Source organism: Scomber japonicus, chromosome 22 (assembly GCF_027409825.1).
Source record: "Scomber japonicus isolate fScoJap1 chromosome 22, fScoJap1.pri, whole genome shotgun sequence".
Classification (NCBI taxonomy): Eukaryota; Metazoa; Chordata; class Actinopteri; order Scombriformes; family Scombridae; genus Scomber; species Scomber japonicus.
The window spans coordinates 10,222,687-10,247,450 of record NC_070599.1 but is presented as its reverse complement, the minus strand read 5'-3'; the positions used below and the strand labels follow the sequence as shown (position 1 = coordinate 10,247,450).

Sequence of the window (24,764 nt, the reverse complement as noted above, 5' to 3'; positions counted from 1 at the left end):
ACACACAAAAACATCATCTACTGTAAAAGCTAAATTGCAAAAAAAAAAAAACACACACAGAACAAACTGTCCTCTCTGTGGTGCACAAGCTACTTCACTGCAACATCTTCAACCCGAGGTGAGGAAAAGTGATTATGTTTGTTTATTCAGCTGTCAAAAGTCACTGAGTCACTGTGCTGAATGGCTGATCTAGTGTTACTGCAGTTAGGAGGAGAACCTCTGTCATAACTATTATCATTTCTAAGTGTATATAGCATTTAAAAAAAAAAAGAGAGGACACATGTTACAAAAACACTTTCTCCCTTTCTGGCATCCCTGTCCACTCCTACTACTTTTTCCATCCGCTCTCGTTTTCTTTTCCCTCTCTTCCCCCCGTTTATTGCATTCCTGCTCACCAATCCTGCCTCTGTTCCCACTCGTATCCCCATCTGTGTGTGTATGTGTGTGTGTGTGTGTGTGTGTGTGTATCTTTGTGGCCACGTAGGACCCTGGAGTTTGGGGATTTGGTCTGCCCGCTCTCGCTCTACTGTTAACTGTGTGGCTACTCGTCAGCTCTGCTATAGAATGAGAAGAAAACCGAGCGTACTGAAGCTAAGTCAGCTTACTGGCAAATAAACATTTAACAACCCAGTTACCATGGAAATAATACCAGGGCTGGAGTGAAATTTGAGTGCTTTTTTTTTTTTTTTTTTTACTAGAAGCGTAGCTGTAGAGTCGATGAGTGTAACCCCCACTTCTCTTTTCCCTCGAGTAAAGCTCAAACTCACTTATCACCTCATATACAAAGCCAGTAATAGAGTGAAGGCTCAATAACAACAGAGAGAGAGAGACAGAGATAGAGAGAGAGCGAGAGAGAGAGAGACTGTACTCAATTTACAGAAACACTGGCTGATTTTGATATGTGCCCACTAACGTACCCTAATCCAAACATTTCCTGCCTGTTAAGTATTTTATTTTGAAACTCGGCAAGATGGCTGGGGACTGTGGGATTTGGAGGCAACCATGACAAAACCAGGGAGTGTTTCCGTAACAATGGAAATGTCACATTAACATCTACTGCAGGTATTTAAAGCCTCACTAATATAATACCTGAATGTATCCTGCATAGAAAGAGGATAATGAAAACAGGGCCTTTTTGGAAATGATGTCATTTTACTACCATTTTTCTTTTTCATTAAAATGGACATTTTTCCACTGCATGGTTAACCACCCCTTATGAAAAAAAGCACATGTCCTCCTCCTTCTGCTGCTGCTGCTGCTGATGTGATTCACTGCCTGCAGGTATTGCTGGTAAGAGGGGGGAGGGGCTGGTTTGAAGGGGGGGTTGCTTCTGTCTCAGCTAGTAGTTTACAAGAACTTGACTAGTGTAAAGATTTGTAGCTGAACAGGCTACATACAGAAAGCATAGGTTTTAACAATTAACTATTAGCTTGACAAGCATGCTGTGGTTGTGTAGAACAGAAGTAATGTGAAACTAATTGAGTAAAACTTCACCTGGTTCATTGGCTCAACTGCTGTTTCTTTGTTCTGCTGTCCACCCTGCGTGTGTATGTGTGTGTGGTGGAGGGGCCGAAACCCCGTCCACAGGCAAACAGACACACAGAGCAGAGGTTAACACATGACCATGAATGGAACCTAAATGTGGTAGAGAAACCTTCAGCATAGTTTTCTTCCATTGAAAAAAAAACGCTTATCATCTGTGTCAATATGCTTTTTCTGAAAACATCCATTCATTTGGGCAACAGGATGAGCAACTAAACACACCCCGTCTGTTTTTGTTGAGAGCACCCTTCCTGGGAAACACTGAAGAATTTTACCTTGATAACAGCATTTAGACCCTGCAGCTTTAGTGAGTGCTGGCATTGAATTACTCTCAACTTGACTGCAAATTTGTTCTTCTACGTTTAGCCGACGGAATTGAAACTTATCCTCACTATATATAATTTATTAAGAGGTATCCTTTATCTTCCTATAACAACTAAATGTCCTCTGTGTGTTTCAGGCTGGATCTCTGTCTCAGTTTCTGAGTGTCAGATTGTGATGGCCCAGTCTGGTGAATACGTCACACTGCAGTGCACCAACATATCCAAATATGATTGTGTGACCTTCTGGTTCAGACTGAACAGAAACAAGCCCCGTCTCTGTTATGTGCAGGTTTGACAGTAATAGGATGTGATGTCTTTCAAAATGGAAAATTTGACATTGGATCAAACATCTTCACAGTCTTTAAAAAAATCAAACAAGTGGATTTATCTGACTCTGGACTGCATTTAAGATGTCTTAAAATGACCAAAAGTAAGCAGTAGATGAAGTAGACGTAGTGTTCAATGATTCAAGTGACCTTAAAGAGAAAGTGAAACTGCTAAGGACGGCAAAGCGTAACGACTTGGAGCTGACAGGAATTATTAAGGAGACAGAATGGGCACAGATGGCTGTAGAAAATATGATATAGCTAAAAGAGTATAAAAGTAAAAGGATTCATTCTCAATTACTGAAGGAAACTGTCACTTTGATGGAACCAATACAATCTTGACAAGTGAGGAGAAATTTCCTCTTGAAGAATGCAGACTGAGTAGAGCAGCTGAGAGCAGGAACAGCTCTGCGCTGCCCAGCAGGGCTTCTGAATTCAGCACAGGGCGACTGAGGATAAGAAGGTCTTTTTGAACATGGGAGTGAAACACCTGTTGCTGTTTTTCAACTGTGCCATCAAAAACCTGAGCAATGGAACCAGTTTTTCCCATTTTTGAGCTGTTCCTGTTACCTGCTCTGTTCTTCAAAAACCTTCAAGACTGTGAGTAGAAGAAAGAGAGTTCAGAGATGAAATGGAATGACGTGGCATATTTCTGCTCTACTGAATTCATAGTATTAAGTGTTTCTTTCTAGAAGCAGTGTCCTCTCATCAGTGAGGTAAAAGTACAGATTATGTGTGACTAAGTATAGTCCACAGGTGAAAGCTCCTTCTGGTTGGTCTGGACTCAGAAATAAACATGTATCTGGCAGCAACAGTATATTTGCAGATTAAATAATTACACAGCAGCCACAACAACTGTTATAATGAGGGAAGAGCTGGATTTATTCTTGGTATAACTAGGTCAGGTCAACAGGGGTGCTTTTAAAAAAGTAATGAGGAAAACTTTAGGAAGACGACAGTTAAACAGCTGGATGAATCTTTTCCACAACAGCCTACATTTTCATTAGAAACCTGTATTGTAGAAAAATAGGCTGGCTAGTTGTGACCACTTTAAAGTGAGGGCTGGTCTGGACTCTGAAGTGCTTGGGTACCACTGTCCATATGGTGTACCATCATCTCATGAAGAGATTCCTGAAACAAGTTCTCTAACTTAAACCAAATACGTAGTTTGACCATGCCCTCCAGAACGACACACTGGAGCGTTTTCTAATCTATTGCCAGTAATTGGGGTAATTGGCAAGACAACATTGGTTGGTTGATTGCGGTTAGGGTTAGGGTTAGGGTTGGTGGACTGCTAGATGTCATCTGTCACTTTAACGCCATACGCCAGTTATGGACACCTGACGTTACAACCTATTGTGTCGTTTTTTTGAGGAGGACAGTCTGGACTTACATGGTGTGATATGTCTACCACAATCACAGTCAGAAAGCATATCAGCGACCAAGGAACCCATGGAAATAACCACTGCATTCAGATTAGAAGGAAAAAAAAGATTTTCCAAAATATTTCAAGAACATAATGGACAAGATAAGCAGTTATGGGTGACCTCATGACTTGGGCTACACTTTGGCCAGGGCCCAAGATATTTGCTTGCATGCCAGTACTACAGGGTCCTGTTTCCCTAAACCATTCAACGCGGCACATCTCAGTAGCCCACTAGTTTATAGGCATGCCACATTACCCCAACATCCGGAGTTATGTATAGAGTCTGGCAGTGGATCTGTCACATGTCATACCCTGTCTCCCTCTCCCCCTGTTTCCTGTCATTTCCCAGCTGTCCAAAAACAGACATGAAATTCAAATAGATCTTACTTGGAGAGAGTCTAATGGACTACTGGCTGACAAAACTGGGCTTCTTCTGGATCAATTGTTATCAATAAGTTGGGACATTTATTAAATGCCTTGCTTGTAAAATGCAATTACAGCAATATTTTAGGATAATACATAATATGAATTAAATGAGGTGTAATTATCTCTGTCACTTAACTTGAAAAGAACAGAATCCACGATGAAGTGAAGTGAATCCAACATAAACATTTAACAAGCCTTGTTGCCATGGAATCATACTCCGGCTCCGGCTCCGCTCCTCACTATTACCCATAGCAACTCTGACTGATAGGCTGACTAAAGCGGTTGGATGAATATCTGACGCGTTGGCCAGCAGAAATGACTGGCTGAGTGCTTGTGGCATGTTTAAAGGGATTATATGAATGGGAAAATAGCTCATTATGAATTCCCTGCTGAACTAACTCCATGCGGTTTTATTAATAGTAGAAATATGCAACCAAGAAAACAGAGAGTATGGAAATGAATGAAGGGCAACATTTTAAAACCTGGATTGAGACTCGAGTCAGAGCAAATAGACAAGACATGGCGGCGAAAAGAAGAGAAATGTAAAAGAAGGAAAAGATAAAGGGGAGGTGTAAGAAATCCCACGCCACATGTTCCTCGTCTTTTGTGAGACAACAGGGTTCTTCCACTACGTGCTCTGCTCCCGGACTGGCTAAAGCCGCCTCTCCGGTTACAGTGTTTTGTAGCACGTGCTCCACATTTCCCCATCTAAATGAGCCCAATGTGTCTCCATCAGTGAACCGACTGTAAATTAATCTCTTTGTTGTCTAACAGCCTCGGCAGGGCAGGAATCGGGACAATGAAAAGAGGAGAACTACTGAGGACGAATGCCCCAAAATAGGCATCACCATTAGCGAGGAATGAGAGATGCGTGTCCATAAATGTGTGAAATAAATCATTCATCTCATCTGCTCGTGATCTGACCATAATAAATCCTTACAGACCTCAGACACTGTCTCTGAGCATCCATTTATGAGGCTTTTCGAACTCTTTGTCAAAGCTTACTCACAATAAAAGTATCAATATAACAAAGTGTACATGGCTGAAAGATAAGAGTAGACAGGTTATTGAAAGATGGATGTGGAATGAGAGGGAATAAATGAATGAATCTACATGGGAGAAAGAGAAATATTTGTCCTTGAAGTCCAGGGCCGCACAGTAGCTTAAAAATAAATTCTTATTCCAAATTGAAAAAAAAAGATTGATGTGCACATATCACTCATACAACATACTGCACAGATTTCCTCCTGAACTCATTCACTCATACTTTTCTGACTGCGTAGAGCTCTAATGCATGGCATATTAATCCATTATTGGCAAACAATCAACGCACATTGATTTTAAAATCCTCTCTGGACCATTTAATCACCTTTACTGGCATCTGAGTCTCTATAGCCTGCCACTTCACTAGAGGATATGCCACTCACATCTGCTCTGTAATCTCAATAAAGTTTAGACTCTAAAGACGTGGTGTCAATTATCAACCTCTCCTGAGTCTGTTTACACACATGCTTATTGTCTGGTTAGTTACAGTTTGACCGTTGATTGGATTGTGCAGACAGGTGTCCTTAGGTGCCTCCAGTGTTAAGAAAGTTTTAATGGCAGGGAGTGGAGAGGTGCTGTACATCACTAATATAAAAAAGAATGGAGAAATAATTGTCATCTATTGCTTTTGTAACGCGTTTTCTAACATGATGTAATAACAAATCCAGCCTTTTCTCTTCCCTAGCCTACTAGGAATTCTCCAAACCCCGTTAAGTCGTCGTATTCCTCACGCTAGGAATAGAATGTGGGTCAATGCCAGCTCAGTAGAGTCGACATGAGCTTACCAACTACTGACGCCAGCAGCTACACCACAGCTGCCGCCAGGTTACATTATCACAGCAGGGCTCTCCTTGTGTCACCATGACCAAGGAGTTTGATGTGTGCCAGTGCAGAGGGGTCTCTAAGGTTATCTACCACTCATGGTTATGCACAGTCATCAGTACAGCAGGGGTCCCCCCCTTGACAAGATGTCTCAACCGGAACCCCCTACCCAAACTCATCAGTAACACCTCATTTGTCTCATGTTTGACCCCCCCACCACCACAGGAGAGAAAGTACCCCTCGGTTACCGCCTGCTCACTTTATGCTTTGCTTTAAAGTCTGAAATTAGAGGAGACATAAAAGGATTGGGGGGGGGGGGGGGCATGCAACACTCAGGCAAAAACTCTTTCCCCCCCCCTCTTCATTTCTATATTGAACTAACACTATTAAAATGTGATGCTGTTAATTTATTTTTCCAAGTCAAAACTGTTTTTGGACAGCTGCTGCATAATGAAAGAAGTACAGATATGAGTGGTAATTTCCAGACTGCCATTAAAATTGCATGAAATGAATTCACAGGTGTGCTCTGCAACAGTTTCAGCCAATCAGAACAGAGAGCAGAGGCTTCATGATTTGGCTATAAAGCTCAATAGGCTACAATAAGCCTACCTGTGGGTGTGCTGCTGCTTCTACTGCTTCTACTGCTGCTGCTGCTGAAGTTCAACCATAGAGAATTAATATGACTGATGTCTGCCTCTAATGTGAATTCATTTCCTTCACATGTTTACATTGTTCTCTATTGTTTTCTTCATTACTTCATCTTCCAACATATGGTCCGGTACTATAAGCTATAGAACAAGCCACGCTAGGCCAAAAGCACTGACAAAGGGCCTATTAATGTTTCTTTATCAACAGTTTGATTTTGGACTGTGCTGACAGACAAGTCCCGGAGCTGATAAACACGCCTTATTAGGTTCTACCACAGAGCCCTATTACTTAGCACAGCCGCCTAATCGATATGTTCGATCGGTTTCGAGGCCGGTTATTGTTAGGGTCTTTACCTCACAGTCGTAGAGGTCCGTTAGCTGGTCGATAATCCACTCCTCCAGGTTGAGTCTCTTCCTCAGCTCCTTGCGGTCGTATTTGACGGTAACTCGTCCCTGCTTCCTCACGGGTGTCTCCGGTTCCTCCGTGGTGCCGGCCGGCGTCTGGAAGTATACCCGGGGTTGAGGGCTCGTCTCCGGGCTTGTTACAGCAGCCATGGTCGCTCGCTATGGGGAAAGAAAATTGCCAACCACCCCCCGGAGGTGTGGAAGTGTGAAAGGGGCGACGAAAAAAGGAGCCGAAGAGGTGTGCGGACGTGCAGGAGGTTCGCTTCCCCGCACTGGAAAAAAAAAATCCTGACTGATAAATGTGTGACTTGAAATCCCCCGAAGAACAACGCTGGACCTGATGCTTTTGTTGTCCAAAACCCGGTCAAAGGGACATTGGCAGTGGTCAAATCGCCTCCACAAGACAAGAGAGCGAAGGATATGGCGAAACGTAAAGTGTAACCGGCTTATTGGGCTATTTACAGCATGCAAACTCTGCTTATATAAAAAGAGACAGCAGCAGCAGCGGAGCCGGCCTCAACTCTTCATTCAGTACAAAGAGAAATCACACGTCTCTCTCTCTTTCTCTCTGTCCCCACGAGAGCTGCGTGCGCGTACACTGACTGGACTGGAGCGCATCCGACGTAGCGCGACTGGAGAAAAAAAAGGAAAAACAAATGTAGATTTCCCCCCCTTCTTTCGAACCGGGTTCAGCCTCTTTTTTACTCCTCCTGTTCCCATATGTATGATCCCCACCCCTATTTCCCTTAAAGTCTCCTTCCACTCAAAAATATGTTTTTCTCCTTGTTCTTGCAGTTTAATGTTTGAGCTTCACGGAGCAGGATGATGCCTTATGTACAGAGATTGTTTTCACATCTGTTGAAAGTGTGAAGTTTCTCTATGTTAATTAAAAATCCAATTTAAAGGGGATGGACTTTTGAGCGTGATTTATGACATCGCAACTAGATTAGAAGCTAATCCTGGTCCAGTTTTCAATTTACACAAGTGTGATGTGGAAACATAAAGCCTTCAGTACACAAACATTATGAAGTAGGAGACATATTGTGTCCAGCACTTTAACTTCTGAAACAAAATGTATTTCCTGAGATTCTGATATACATCTTAAAACATGCCTGGAGGGGAAGGATATGCTTTGCTGCCAAAACATGACCAAACATGTACATCAAAGACACGTTTTATTCTCTCTGTGCACTCTTTCTAACCCCCACTTCAAAAGACTCATTATCCATTGTGACCTATTCAGTTCCCTAATGCCTGACAAACTTTTTGACTTTTCAAATGACCTATTATTTGTCATTGAGCGCACCATTAGCCTTCCAGAGGCAAACTATTGTACACCAAATACCTACTGTACTGCAGTGCATCATGCAGCACTTTGTCCTTGCACAGTATTTACATAAATTACCCCGTTTGCCCATGGGGTCTAAGTGCTTCAAACACTTGTATTTGAATACTCATCTGACTAGTTCACAACAGTAAAAATGTCTCAGTTGGAACGTGTGAAATGTATACTGGCACAACTTCACACCTAGATTTCACAGCTTGTGAAAAGATAAGCCTACATTTCACAATTGAGCCTACAAAAATACTCTTGTATGACTCCCATGATTTCAACATCTTCTAATGTTGCACACTACTGCACAACAGCTGGCTTTTCTAGTTTGGGATCGGTTTCGGAGTTGAACTTTTATGCTTCATCTGCAGGCAACAACAGAGATAAATACCATTGAAGGTGTTCCATTAACAGGAAACCAGTCACATTTTTTCACAGTTTGTCCATTGTGTGGTAACAGCAGGGAACTCCACACCCCGGCTAGGCTGCTTAATAACAAGAGTTTTAATAATAATAGGAGTGTGAAGTGATGGGGGAGGTAAAGAGACGGAGGGGCGAATTCATAATGTTGATTTCGCTCCCTCCTTTGGAGCGTGCACAGGGGGGTTCACATCTGTCAACATTCTCATATTGATGTGTATGTGTGTGTGATATTGGTGTGTGTGTGTCATACTGGCTCAAGCAACCATTGCACAGACCGCCATGGCAACAAGACATAAAAAACTGAATTATTCAGTGAGCATGTCTGAAACTTACAGTTGAGTAAGCACAGACACCAACACACACGCAGACATACACACATATCAGACCATGGTCACTTTTGGGGACTTTACATAGACTTACATTCGTTTCTTAACCCTAACAATCACCCCTTACCCTAATCTTTACCACTGACCCAAAATCAGCTTTTTTTGTCCCCAACTGGACGAGCTATCACAAATTAACTGGTTCTATGTTTGAAATCTGTCCCCAAAAGTAGCCTATGACAGACACACACACACACACACACACACACACACACACACACACACACACACACACACACACACACACAGTAACTTAAACATGTATGTGTGCGTGCTTATGAACATACTCAATACATAAAAAACAAAAAGTATGAATGTATGCATCACCAGGTAGAAAATACAATGTGTAACATGTAAACCTAAAAAAAACCCAAACAGTAAAAAAAAATAATAATAATAATAATATTTGCATTAGTGAACCAGCTACATGGACTTGTATGACCTATCACTAACATTTGGGTCTTTCATCCTCATGTCAGACAGACACATACCTGTGTGAGAGGAAGGTCAGCATCATGTTAGCATGTAATATTAAAAACAGTGGTGGCCTAGAAGAGTGTTAAAACTATGGAGGTAAGGTGCTCAGCCAGTGTCTATATAACATAACATGCTATGGCATCTGAGAAAATGCCATGAGCTTATTTAATCTCACTTAGTCCATCAGGCTTGCAAATAAGCATAAAAGTGAACTTAATGAGAATAGAGAGTGGACATTTTTACTTGTGTACAGTGCGTGACATGGTAGAATAACTGCAGCTGTTTCATACCAGAGCCTTAACAGGAGCTTAAGCAACATGAGAAGCCCATATATGACACAGATTTGCTGTTGCTTAATAGCGTACTTCTGTGACTGCATGACAAAGCAGTGAAAGGTCCATAGATCACTGATAAAATGAATAGTTTGTCTTTGTGAGAAACCTGTCAGGAGCTCCCCCACATTTATCCTCAGAAAAGTTTTATGATTGCGTAAGTACACAACTTCACAATGAAAACAACAAACCCCCCAAAACATCCAAAAACTTGAGACAAAAAGCATGGATTTCAATTCTGTGCAGCTGTGGACTACAACAGTGGTGGAGAAAGTTTTAGACACTTATAAGAAACAGTAGCAATATCGCAATAACGTTTTTTTTAATTCAAGTAAAAGTATGTAATGGTACCAGAAAACTGCATGTAGAGTCTAATCTAGGTTTGTGCATATTGGATTATCATTACTGTTGCATGTATAATGAGCAATTTTACTGTAGTAGTTGCTCGAGGTGATATTTCATGCACTAATGGTTTAGTTTAATATAGTTTATTTTAAAGTGTGTCACATTCTATATATTTGTATGTAAAATCTTAATGAATTGGAAAAACTCAAGTACAGTGAAAATACCTCAAATGTATACTTAGTTACACTTTTTCCCTGACTGACAAGCTGATCACCACAAAGACATGTACAGTAAGAATAGAAGGGGAAGAGACACATTTAGCACTCTCAGTTTTTACTTCCTCCTCTGCTCTGTTACCGTAGAGGACTTTCACTACTTCCAGCTATTACCTGGCAGGGCATTGTAAACCAGATTTCACCTATTCATTTATAACTGTATTTACATGCACTCCTGGAGCTTCATTTAGAGAGCTGCTCTAAGAAATACCAACATCTCTCTAAAGAGACAGAGGTTAGAGAAGTCATCCATCCACAGGAGGGAGCTGTCGAGGCCCCTGTATTAAAAGCTTTGTTAAATATTGCAGCGAAAGGGTACGTTGGAGGGGGAAGTTTGGATTATGCAAAGTACTGTCTGTGCTAAAATAAACCAGTATCTTTCCATTGCACTTTTCCCCAGAAGACGTAATAGGGTTTCACTTTACTGACATTGTAGAAACAGTCTTGTTACTCTTTTCTTTCTCCACATGAAGGTCAGAGTCATCGAGTCAGAAATTGTAACACAAAAAATAGTGTATTCCTCTCTGAGTGGAATTTCTGTAAGTATTAATTAAATGGCATGTTGATATAACAAAATAATACAAAATAAATAAAAATGAATTCAACCACAATATGATTTAGGAAGTCTGTCAGTTTCTACACGCCTGAATATTTGACAGGAGCATTGTATCATCTGGTATGCCTGTATTCTTATGCCCATATATTAAAATTTGCTCTAACTCCTTGGACAGTGTGGCTTTTGTATGGAAAATCTGCATTTATGAAGAATAATAGTCTTTTCTAACACGTTTTATACTATTATTATACTATAAATGTTGCTGTAAAGATGTATTAAGAATTGGCACATTTACACATTGTCATTTCCTGCTTTGGACTTTTTCATAGTTTGGTGCCAAATGGATGCTGATGTCTAAAATCATAACATTATAAGATTTATGATAAATTGGCACTTTTGCTATGAATTTTCTGTTGTCATTTTTTCAGCTTTGAATAATTTGGGGCAACATTGATGTTGCTGTAATGTTTTATGTATACATTGTAGGATTTATGAATATTTTGCCTTAGTGTTATTTTTCAATGATTTAATCTGTAGTATGATATTTTCTTCCCTTACTAACCTGGGTGGGAATGTGAAAGCTGTGTTTGCTCAAGGTGTTTCAGGCCAGAATCCAAATCTGTCTCTACCTGCATGATTGCGCTCCTTCAAAGAAAAAGATAATTGAGTTATGCTCTTTACCCCTATTCATTTGTTCAAATAAACTTACATCCAGTGCAGACTACTGTGCACATACTGAGAAGATACACCTCCAGTACACTCAAAGCAGAGACGTGAGCCAGAGCTGACAGTGGTGCATCTACATTCCTAACTGTTGCACAATCGAGCCAGCGCTGGACAGAGGAGAGGGAAGTGTTGCCATGCAACCACTAGATAGCAGTATAGGATCACATTGCAGCCATGTAGCTGCAACAATGATGTAAAAGAGTAAAAATGAATGGACTGCTGGGGTTCAGTTCTCCATGTGGAGGATTTTGTAGATGTTTGGGAAGTGATTGGCAGCTGGAGCTAAACTCACTTTGATAGAGTGGGCTTTGATGAATAGCACTGTCAGTTGGTTTCTTCTTGTTTATATCTAGGCTATTTGCATTGTCTGTAAATTACTCTTCTGTGGGAAAAAAACCTGTAATCAGCACACGCCCACATAGCAGCTTCTCTCCAAAAACAAATCAACAATAACCCTGCGATGTTATGGAGACAGACGAGTCCAGTCTCCAGTGAGCAGTCGTCTAGGCTACTTCAGGCCAAACCTCTGCAGCGCTGTGGAGAGTAATCTGATCGAGTTTTTATTGCTACTGTTGACTGAGTCAGTTCTTTCCTATTAAAGTTTGCAGTCGTGCACGGACATGCTGCGTATATTCGTGTGTGTTTCTGTGTGTGAGCCTCTGTGTGTGTCAGGGATTGGTCAGTGTGTGGAGAGACAGAGAAAATGCCTGTGTCTTTACACAATGTGTCTTTGTGAGTCCTTGCGTTGGAGAGAAAGATCTGGCTGTTACTAGACAGAGAGAGAGAGAAAGAGAGAGGACTGGTTGGGGGTCTTCCCTTCCTCCACAACATCTTTTCCATGTGTATCTATCCCTCACTTTGTTCAATTTTTAACCTATATTTCCCCCTTTTGTCTCTTTTCATAACCCTGTTTATTAACAAATCATTATCAGTCCTTCTCTTTTCTGACCGCCTACACTTATTCACCCCTTCCTACTTCCTTGTGTTTTTCTATGACTCTTTCTTTATTATTTCTTTCTTTCCTTACTGTTTTTCTACGGTACCATATCTGTGTGAAACAGAAATGGAAATCAATAGGGAAGATTAAAATTCCTTGCTTCCTTGTTGCAAGGAAGTCTAAACTTGATTAGATCTTATGCTTAAAATTCTCACGAATGTCCTTCCCTTTCATTCCCGGCATTTCCCCCTTAAATCCCCTTGCTATATTCCCTGTATCTCTTGTAGTAAATGATACTTCCTTTTCTGTTTGTCTTTTTTTGCTCCCTCTTGCCTCTCAGTTTTATCCCCTTCACTGTGTGACACAGCAGCTGTGTGAGAAAGACAAGGCGGGATATGAGCAACGAGTAACATGTGCAGAAGAGCACAACAAATAGGCCTACAGTAGAAGAAAATACAACAAGAAAATAACAGGAAAAAGAACAAAAGAGATGTCTACAGCAACCCAGCAATGAGATTCTCCTCACAGGTACAGAAATGCTTTGAGCTAGATGTTAATGTCAGCATGGCAAAATGCTCACACTGATAATACTAAAATACTAATTATTAGCTAGCTTAATGCTGACATTTTCACCTTTTTAATTGAGCATACATCCACTAATCAGCAGTAAATGAAACAGCTGAAGTTCTGCAGGTTTTTGGCCATTAACTAACAAACTGGCAACACTGATATACAAAAGATGGCACTGATGATAACTCATACATTAGCCTACCTGTTGAAATCTGGATTCACTCAAAACCCCCAAATGTCAACCTCATGGTGGTGCTGGAGAGATTAGGATACATCATCTGGGAACTATAAATGTCTGTGTAAAATGTTGTACCAATTCATCCCTTAGTTGTTGAGACATTTCAATGGATGACCTGCTGGTAGATGAAAAGTCAGTGGATCACAGCAGTCACACACACACACACACACACACACACACACACACACACACACACACACACACACACACACACACACACACACACACACACACTTTTGAAATGGACACAGTTTTGAGAAGTCATACAGTGCCCTGTTCCAACAGAACATAGCCCAAACACCCTCACCAGACATAGTTCTAATTCTTGGTTCTTATTTGGAGAATATTTCTCACTCACTGAAAAAGTTATGAGAAGCTCACTCTTGTTACAGAACATAAAATGTTTTGTTGCCCAAATCCTTATTTATTCAGATGAGCGTCATGTACAGCACAGCATGCCCCAGTGTCCAATGGGAGCTGGACACCTGTTAGAATGAGAGAGCAAGAGATGACATGGGGAAAGAGAGAATGTATTTGTGAGAAGAGGGGGAGAACAGGAAGAAATGGAGGGAGGAGGAGGAGGAGGCAGTCTATTGACACCACAGGTGGCTGCTCTTCAAATGCAGCATTCTGCACAACATTGTTTGCCAAAAAAGAAATTCATTTGTGTTTATGCTTATGAGAAAGGAGAGAGAAGTGTGTGTGTGTGCACAAGTGTGCGTGCATCTCGTTATGTGCCAGAGAAACACAATATGCCTGCATGTGTGCTGTGCTGTTGAAAGAATGCATATGCATGTGTCCATCTTGTTTTTGTTTGTTGTCATTTGAGAGGTTGTGCCTGTGTGTGTGTGTCTGTGGTGGTTCAAGATCAAATTAATCAGCAAGTCTGCCTGGACTCCGATTCACACACTGAGATAGATACCCCCATAGACACACAAACACACACACCAATGCCAGTCTGTCTAGCTGCTGAATTGTTAAACAATGTGTCTCATACTAGATGTGTGCACCTACTCAAACTTCATGTAACACAGACAGCGACAGTTTCTCTAAACAAATATGGAGTTGCATGTTTACAACTGATTATTTCTGATTAATTCTTGTGGACAGTTTTTGGATTTCCTCTTCCTCGCCTCGGTTTGGTGAAGGAAAAACACTCAGCACAAACATGCCGGCAGTCAGTCAGTCAGTCAGCAGGCTACAGCATAGCAGACATTCCTGCCGGGTGTAGTTAGGGAGTTGGAGAATGGCAACAGTTGCCAAAAAAATCTGTTGCTCTGTTGCGTTTTTTTAATTTTTTTTATGAGAAGTCCAAGTTGTAATGTTGCTTGGCAGCAGGATTTGGATGGGATTGGGCTGTAACTGTGCAGCCTCGTTTGCTCTCACGCTTCTTAAAACATGATAGGCTACCATGGAACTGGAGCAGGCAGGAGAAAGTTACCTGATGACTGTCACTGGTTTAAATTACCTTCAAATCCTTTATTGTTTCGTGTTAACACAATGCAGATTTAATGTAATCATTTCTAAAATATATCCATGATACTGACTGCCTGAGTAACACATGCCTGAGTAACACAACCCTATTCCCTTTGCTCTGTAATGTGATCTGATTACCGTGAATAATGACGAATAATGACTAATTATAATAACTGTAATCACTGCAATCATATTTTCAGTAATATTAGGCTACTGACTATTTCCTACAAACACTGTCAATGTCAACACCAGTGAACAATCATTTACAGCAATTAAAGTTGGAAATATAAATACTTTAGTTCCTGCAGTGAAACGCAATAAACAGGAAAACACTCTAATATTCCTGTCTGCATTTATCTGTGTCTGTAATGTAATGCACACATTGTATCATTACATCACTTTATGATCTCCTGTGTCAGCGGTTACCAACTATTTTAACTTGAATCCCCCCAGAAATGATTTGACATCTTTGGGAAATCAGCAGGTGGTTAGCTTAGCTTAGCATTCGACTGTGAACAGTTAGCATGGTTTATCCAAAGGTTTTAAAAAGAATGTGCCTACCAGCACTTCTAAAGCTCACTAATGAGTACTTTACATCTTTCCATTGTTTCATCCAAGCTAGCTGTTTTCCCCCATCTTCCAGTCATGAATCATGATGCTAAACTAAGCTATAACTGGCAGCTGGTCCCTTCATTTTCAGCATGTACATATTAAAAGGATATTTAGATGCATTCCTCCAGAGACAGTTTTGAAAGACAGAAAAATGTAACAGTTTCTTTTTCCTTAAATCATCTTATAACCCCTTCAGATAGTTTGGAGGTTCCTGACTGACCCACAAATCCAGAAACACTTTCTACACCAGGAGTCAGCAATTACATTCATTCATGATTTTTCATTGGGGACTGTTAACCAGTGCAGTGGAAACACAGACCTATATGTTGTGTGTATTAATTTCAATTAATTTAAGACTAAAATCTATTCATAACACTGTCATGGACTGTATCTGAGGGGGAGTAATGGTATCAACACAGCTATTTATATGACTGCCAACCAATTGTGTGTGAGGAACAGTCACACAGGCTCAAGTTGTGGAATTCACACATAAAACTTCAATTTCAGGTTTATTAGACTATTAGCACTATTCATTGTTCAAATAATATGTTACATCAGTGGCTTTAATGCCTCTCCTCGTATGGGGGCAGTATAGGTTATATTATAATAAGTGGGATTTACAGGAGCCTTATGTTTATTTTCATATCTATAGTAGATTTGTGAAAATGATGTAAAAGTTTTGACGCATGAAAGTCAAAACTTTCATCATAGGGCAAAATACCAACCACTGCTCCAAACTGGTGAAACTGCTAATATGAGGATGTATAATCTTAATAGTTTTCATGTATTTACAACTTTATATAGGACTGTACTCTAGTTTATCACATGCTCATGAGAGCTCCACTTTTATTCAACTTTCACAGTCAAGGGCTCATTGAAGGAGCACTCCAATTTTACACATTATGGTCAGTTTACTCCTCATGAGAAGCACTCAATCTGTGAAAACAGTCGTCTGCTTTGGATCTGGAGGGAGCTTTGATGAAATAACCCCACTGATGTCATCTGGGTTATTTTGGCTTTCCATTTTTATTTTTTCTTTAGCAGGGTTTATGTTGTTGTGCCTCCCAGCTTTATGGATGTGCAATACTAAACACTAGAGTATGTAGGCTATATCTTTAAGTTCCAACAGACAGTTTTACTGCATTTGGAGAAATATGGAGTAGTGATGAAGTAAATATAAAAGTTTTAATGATCTCCAAAAATGTCCCGCAGAAATAAGCATTATTATATCTGATGAAGAAAACCATTCTGTTCAATGAGCATACCTTTTATTATGTTCATATCACTTCTAATGTATGCATACTGTAAAAATTTAGGAGACAAGCAGGCAGCAGAACTGAATTAAAACACACCCCTTTTTACACAAACTCCCCCTCTGCTCTCTTATGTCTCATATCTGACTCTGTCCTTCTCACTCACTCTCTCCTCTCAAAATCCTCTCCTTTTTTTTCGCAGAAAACATGCAGGGAGGAGAGGAGGAGGAGAAAAGAAGAAACGCGTCGGAGGCGACAAGAGAGAGAGGAAGCAGAGAAAGTTGGTAGAGGAGCAAGAGGGCGAGAGGAGAGGAGAGAAGTGAGGGGTCGACCAGATGGGAGGAAGGAAGGAAAGGATCTCTCGGCGGGCTCAAGTGCTCGATTAAAGGATTCTGCATAAATAAACACTATCAGATGAATCAAAGCCTATAATAAAAAAAGAGGAATTATAGGCGCGCCACCGTGTTGCGTGGACGCGGACAAGACAGCGGTGGTGCGCGCTGGAACAGCCAAGTCCCGTCTTTCTCTCTCTCTCTCTCTCTGGATTTCACTCCTCATGTTATTTCTTCAAAGTCGCGGGGAGCTTCACTAACTTTTGGTGGAAGTTTGAAGAAAAACTTCCTGTCCCCTCGTCTTTTCATTGAACTTTCTCCCCGGAAAAGAAGAGGAGCTCCGGGGTGGAAGTGGAGGAAGGAAGAGCTGTTTTGTGCCTTCCGAGGAGTGCAGCTCGCCGTAGCCGGGGTTTAGGCGTTGGCACCCGGACAGGGAGTCCCTCGTCATGGCCGGGGCCAAGCCGGGAGTCCACGCGCTGCAGCTCAAACCCGTGTCCGTCCACGAAGCGCTGAAGAAAGGGGGCAAATTCATCAAATGGGACGAGGTGAGAATGAAATGTTTGGCTTTCTGCCCTGACAGCACTGTCGCTTTTAAAAGCTGTGAAGTAAAGTCAACCTGAATGTTGTTTGGAGGTATATGACAGATAACACACATAGACTCTGTCCTTCTGATGTGATCAACTAGTCAACATGGGACATGACAGCCTGCTTTTGACAGTAGGCCCACTGTTGTGAATTGACACAAGAGACTGATGTGTGTGTGCGTGTGTGCGTGCGTGTGTGTGTGTGTGTTAGCGTGTATCAGAGTGATAGAGAGGCAGATAAGGTGTGTATGTAAAGTGCAGGTGTGTGCATGGCCCCAACAATCCTGCCCTGAACACAGAAGCCCACTATCTATGTGTGTGTGTGTGTGTGTGTGTGTGTGTGTGTGTGTGTGTGTTAATCAGATACTCTAGTAGAAAATTCCCCCATAGTTGCCAGCAGGCAGCAGGGCTTGAATGTGTTGTGTTGTGTTGAATTCTTGTCAAGCCGGTTTTCCTCAGGCTCAGGTTCAGCCCTCTTTCACCCCCCTTTCTCCTCCTTTTCCTTCTCTTTCTGTACCTTTTTTTGCACAAAGCACCTGTCTGAGTGGTCTGACAGTAGAGGTTGCCTCTGCTGCAGGGATTTAGGACCCTTGAGTACACCCTGAGCTGTAAATCACACATTAAATCGTCACCTTGATCACTTTGAAGAACTCAATTAACGCATTTGTTTCGGCATTTGACTCTGAGACTCTCTAAATGTTGTCAAGGCAAAGGTTTTAATTATTTTCCTGCTTGAGTTGAGCTCAATCTTCCGGGTAGTTCTGTAGCAGCGTGTTTGGCAACCCTGGCATGTGCCTGCCCGTGTCATTGACCATAATAATTGTGTGTGTGTGTGTGTGTGTGTGTGTGTGTGTTGGGGTTTTCTAAGGCAGAGAGCAGGGCCATTCTCCAGTGTCCTCCATGTAGAAAGTAGGCCATCAATGATTAACTGAGTTGCTGACTGATAGGCTCTAACTGCAAGCTTGTGTCATTCCCTTGTCTTAGATTTACCACAGAATTACATGGAAGGCGTGTGTGTGTGTGTGTGTGTGTGTATGTGTATATGTGTGTGTCATCAAAATCACTCATGAAAGAGAGGTTGGTACTCCCAATAAGGTGTCATTATTACAAGTTTGCTTTGCAGATATGAAATCAGGTGTGGTGTTGACACACGGTCGTGCACACACACACACTCACACGCATACACAACATGCAACCTGCTGTTAAAATAGAAATGGACATCACAGAATGTTTGAAACTTATCAGCAACAGAGCCTCACACACATTGCAACGATGACGGGATGTGTTTCTGGCCTCAGAAGAAGGCTCTTGTCACGCAAACAGTGAATGCCATGTCCTTTTGATTTCCTCTCTCTCTCCCTCTCACACACACTAACTCTCTCTGTCTCTCAAAGGGAATTCCCAGGAAATGGTTATGCTGCCGATTAAGTGTGTGAACACTTAAAAACATGTGGATGCTTTCTCCTTGTCCTCTTTCATCCCCTCTCCCCTCATTTGCCATTTCCCCGTTGGATCAACAAATGCATTATGGAAAGTAAATGGCGAGAGATAACACAGTTTGGAGGAGGAGGAATGTGGAGAGATATGAGGGAGAGCAGAAGAAGTCCAGCTTTCTATTAAGCAGAGCTCATGAAATGTTTAGTAGCATAGAATACTTTTTGTGTTTAAGGACGAGATAACTGTCAAAGATGCTCCGTCGTTAAACATCGGCACTTGACAATTGCAATACCAAAGGATAAATATGGCAACCAGTTAGTGCTAGCGTTCCTCCAAATTAAGCCCGGGATGATGTAGTAGAAGAGAAAAACTGAGCTCATGTAAAATGAGCCATCTGGAGTTTACTCTGTGCACATTCAAACTGAAGCTATTAGTCTGTTACTCCTAGCTAATCAGCAGAAAATGATTCAGTGGCAATTTTGGTGATTGATAAATCATTTAAGTAATTTAGCAAGAACAACACATTCGCTGGTTTGAGCTTTGCAAAGTGGAGGATTTGTTGCCTTTCTATGTTTATTAATTATAAATGTAATATCTTTAAGCTTGGGGCTGTTAGTTTGACTGGATTAGCAAATCGTAGATGTCATCTGGGATTCTTGAAAGTTGTGACAGGCATTCCCACCAATAACTGACATTTTATAGATTAAAAAAAATCTACTCCATGTTCTCCATTAAAATGATGAATAAGAACATTTTGAATTCTTAGTTTGACTGCTGGACACAAGATGCCTCCTGTTTCACTGTAAAGTCCATTAGATTCCACATCACACCTGTGTACGTTACATACTGGACCATGGTTGGCTTCCAAACTTCATACATGCATGTCTTGACCTCAGATTTAAGGTGAGCATAGAGAAACTTGCAGTGTAAAAAAACAACTTGTAGTTTTCACACTTTTTGAGTGGAGAAGGGCTTTAATCAAAAAATAATGACAATAATGGTTAGTTGCAGCCTCACAGTGAAGTTTTCCTGCTAATATAGTAGTCCTGGGTAGTGATTCAGGCTTCACATCCTCCATTAATCTCCTTTCTTACTGTCACAAAAACAATATTTCTACTTGGCAGAAACCCATTGAAGAAACAACATATTTTCCTGTTTTGTCTCATAAGGCATTTCAGTACATTTCCTGCCAAATCCATCATATAAATGGAGTGTCAGGGCAAATGAGGACTATCAGTCTTCTCTATGTTCTCAATGTGCTCATTTTTGTCACGATTGAAATCAACTTATATATCAGCTAAAGAATTATCAAAGTACAATTTAAGCTGAAGGTATATCTGCAGCTCCTTTTGATTTCATTTGATTTTATTTAACCAGGAAGTCTCTTGAGATCCATGATCCGTCCAAGTGGTTGAGTCAGAGTATTCATTAAACAACATTCACATACGCATAGCACAATGGTATATGAGCTGAGTGGGGAAAAGGGGGAGAGCTTGTCTATTTAAAGCAGCTTAATTCTTCATCATGTGCTGTCAAAGCAGTGTTCTGTAAAGTATTCAGATGGAGCTTAGAAATGAATGGTCTACAGGGGGACTCATGGGTTATTTTAGCGCTGGTCTGTGTTCTAACAAGTTGAGCGATGGGCTACTGTCCCAAAAGTTTGGTGTAGTCTTTTAAGGATTTAGATAAGTGAGAAAAGATTTGGGACACACACACACATGCACACGCACACACACACAGAAAGTACCTGAGGGCATTGCAGTTTGTTTACATGAAAATCCCACTTTTGACCCCATCTCTCTCTCTCTTTTTTTCCCCTCCCTCTACGTCTCTCGTTCCTTCATCTTCTGTTCTCTCTTTTACCACCATCCCTTCATCCCCCTGGCTCCGTTTTTCTTCATTCTTCTCCCCTCTCTTCATCACCGCACTCATCTGTCATCGAGGTGCTGCTGCCGTCTTCTTCCTTGTTTCATTGTTTTGGGAAATCTTTTGCTCTCACAACAAAACCTCTGTTTCTCAATGGCCTTGGGAATTGTACTGTAGGTCCATCAAATGACACAGTTAAACACAAAGTTTCACACACAAACTCACACACTGACTAATGCAAGGGTGGGGGTGGGGGGGGTGCGGGGGAAGAGGAATGCATTCCAAATTGACCTTCTTTCTTCTGCGCCTTGGCTTGCGCACACGTGTGCTCATATATGTGTGTGTGTGTGTGTGTTGAGTTGTTTTGTTCTGGGTGTGTGTTACACGTTGAATGACTTCCTGTTCAAGCTTGTTGTAAGGCTCCAGAGCCAAACCATTTTCTCTCTCTCTCTCTCTCTCTCTCTCTCTCTCTCTCTCTCTCTCTCTCTCTTTCTCTATTTCTCTCTCTCTCTCTTTCTCTCTTTCTCTCTCTCCCGCCCTCCTGTTTTTGCCTCTGCCGCTCCGCCCTCTGCAGCCCCGGCCACAATTCAATTTAGATGAATTCCAACTGGAATTCAGTTAAAATTCCTCCCAAACAACCAATTAGACAATCAGAGACAGACAGTTTGTCTACAGTGAAGCTTGGCTCTCTCTCTCTCTCTTTCCCTTGGAGTGCCTTATTATCAATCTTAAAAGTCCCAAAAATGAGATAAATAATCCTGAAGCCTGCAAATCCAGAGTGTTTGCAGGTTTCATTTAGCAGGATTAAATTTGCACCCAGTATTCAAATATACTTCCACTGTGCCACTCCCTGGAGTATTACATGCTCTCTCGTGTATATTCTTTCAAATTAGGCACTGTGTATAAGAACTCCTACATGTTTCCTTTGGTCAGAACCATGTGGGAAAAGGCTTTTTTTCCCCCTCCACGTTTTTGGATTTGATTTGTTTATGTTCGCATTGCTCAATTACAAGCAGACCGGGACTTGTAAACAAAGTCACACGGAATCACAAGTTGCCCATTAATTGGACAGAGTTTTGGGAACGAGAAGTGCTTTTGAGATTAGAGGTCTTGGCTCCGCTTCACATCCCTGTAACTTGAGCGAAGCACGGTGGACCATAAAATGTCACATTTCGGGGTTGTTTCCTGTAAATTGGCTGGGATTATTTGGAGAGTCCAAACAGACCGCTGAACAGAACAGCTGAGGACACAGGAGAGACTTCAATGCGGCTGTTGTCTTCGGTATTCAGCAGGACTGTGTTGTCAAATCAAACTGACAGCAGACACTAGCACCCCGGATATCCTGACTAGGCAATTTTTGGAGCTACTGCTTTCAATACCTCTCATCCAGTCTGAATATTTATACTCTCTTATGTGCCTGCATCCATGTGTCTGGATCCATGTTTGAAAGTTTACATCATGCAGATAGTTATAGTCTAGTTCTCAACTACCTTGGAATGCAGTTTGGATGATTTTCAGTCCCATCTGTTAAACCTACGTTACTATGAGGCCTATCCAGCTATGCTGCAGATGCTAATGTAGTCAGTTAAAGGAATAGTGTGACATTTCCAAACTACCAGCAGAGGCTCCAGGAAGCAAATAAACAAATTTCCCAAAATGTCAAACTATTCCTGTAATGGCGCCGTTGGTAACCTTTAACAGTTTATGTTTCTGTTGTTACATGGCGTCTATATCATTTTTTAGAGGACATAGACTGTCCATGCAGGAGTCTTTCTCAACCCTCTGCATCATTGTTGTAGGAATGCATTTACCTTAAACAACAAAATGGTCAGTGTCTTATTTTCCCCTGTTTTGTCTTCACCTTTGCTTCGTTGTAAACAGTCACCTTATATGATGCCATGGAATTTTTTTTTACGATGCCACAGCACTGATAAGAAAAGATCTGGCGCCTTGACTGGAGGCATTTGACTCAGGTTTAGCGGGTCTCAGTGTACTTGCACAGAAAAACAACACAACAATCTTCAGAAATATACACAAGAAAAGACTATATGCAGATGTGAGCTGTAAACAGGATACAAATAGTGAAGAGTGCAGGCAGTGCTGAGATAAATATTACATTATTTCTTTTAAAAAGTGACTTACATTCAGGACTTTCTTACAATGGATGTGCCTCAGTCCAATGCTGATATGGCTACTAGGTTTCATAACAGCTTGGAAAGCATTTTACACCTGAAATGTGACAACCAATATTCCAAAATGAAATCCAGAGAAACACATCTCTTTTGTAAACAAAGGTGCTGTGTCATCATAATCTGATTAGAAAGTACAATGGGCTTGACTTCCATGCCAGCTGCTCTGGTTTGCAAGTTTTTTCAGAAAGTGGATATTTTGGTTAAGAATTAAATTGATGCACGGAAACAACAAGCCACAAATTTGGGGGAGGTTGGATGGGGGGGTGTGGGGGGCGTTCAGGAGATGAGAGTAGAGAAAGATGAAGATTTAAGGAGGAAAACAAGATTGTGTGAAAGTCTGACGCCATGCTGAGAAACACTGCTGACATCCTGACAGAGTGGTGAGAAACAAGGGATGGATGGATGGAGGGAAGGAGACAGAGAGAAAGAGAGAGGTGGAAGGTCAACCACAGCCACATGTGAAGTGTGGGACTGACATCTGGACGGCTCCATCTCTGCTCCTCCTCTTTCACTCTGCTCATAATTTTATCTCCATTGAGGTCCACTGCGATCTTTTCCCAAATTCATTTTTTTGTCATCTTTCCATCACTCTCTTCCTCCTTTTTATTTGTCTCTGCCTGCTTCCTGTCTTTTATATGTTTTGTTTCCTCTTTGACTTTTGCTTTTGTTCCCTGTCTTCTTCTGCTTCTATTTGATTTCTGCCTGTTCTAGTATACTAACTGTGCTGGAGTTCAAGGAGTTCAAACATTATAAATGATCTATATAAGGCTTTAAAAAGCATTGCAATCACTCTTATTTGTTTCCACACACTGACCTGCTTTTGTTCACTCTTTTTTTTTTTTGTTATTACATAGCTGTTTATTCGTCCTTACAAGTTAATTTCTTTCTCGGACTGCCCACGGCTAATTAGAATGAGATTAAACAAGAACGTCCTGTGAAGTGATAAGACATCATCATGCAAATGCTACAATAGAAAACAAGACTTCTTTGGGCTTTTTGGCTGAAGCGGATTATGGCACAGATGCTGCAGTGACTAATGGTCGGATTACTAAAATTTCAGGACTTTTTTGGTCAAAACTTTTCGACTGTAAGTTGTTACTGAGCCACTCACTGATCAACAAAGACAAACTGCCAGTCTTAGGGAGTCGGTATACTTCATATAAAGTACTTGTATTAAAGTGCAGGTGTTTTGCTTTGCCTTTGAATTTGGTGTTTGAAACAGTTATAAATCATTTTAACTTTAAATGTGGTCAGACAACATTACAGTAGTTCATTTCAGGCATTATCCTGGCCTCAATAGTGATATGAGGCAGAATATACTGATGTTAGGTTCACATTTTACCCTTTGAGTTGGCTGTATCAAAAAAATGGGTGGATATCTGAATCTTGCTACCATATTTAGCTTAAAGAAGCCAGTATACACTAGAGTATTGTTCATTAGGCAGACCATTGCACT

The 24,764-nt window shown here is 41.2% G+C and overlaps 2 protein-coding genes across 3 annotated transcripts in view; one reads left to right on the top strand and one right to left on the bottom strand.

Moving 5' to 3' along the window:
* The window catches only part of ppp1r14bb (protein phosphatase 1, regulatory (inhibitor) subunit 14Bb), a 244,621-nt gene extending 237,078 nt beyond the window's left edge, over nt 1–7,543 (bottom strand). The window contains exon 1 of the mRNA XM_053342932.1: nt 6,911–7,543. Coding sequence (XP_053198907.1) covers nt 6,911–7,111 — 201 coding nt within the window. The 5' untranslated portion in view covers nt 7,112–7,543. The remainder of the gene's footprint in view (nt 1–6,910) is intronic.
* The window catches only part of plcb3 (phospholipase C, beta 3 (phosphatidylinositol-specific)), a 60,110-nt gene continuing 38,122 nt past the window's right edge, over nt 2,777–24,764 (top strand). Inside the window, exons 1-2 of one of the 2 annotated variants that reach the window (XM_053342913.1) lie at nt 2,777–2,791; nt 17,100–17,774. In XM_053342913.1, coding sequence (XP_053198888.1) covers nt 17,676–17,774 — 99 coding nt within the window. In that variant the 5' untranslated portion in view covers nt 2,777–2,791; nt 17,100–17,675. Of the gene's footprint in view, nt 2,792–17,060; nt 17,775–24,764 lie in introns of those variants that run through there. The other variant, XM_053342912.1, reaches the window with a different exon arrangement.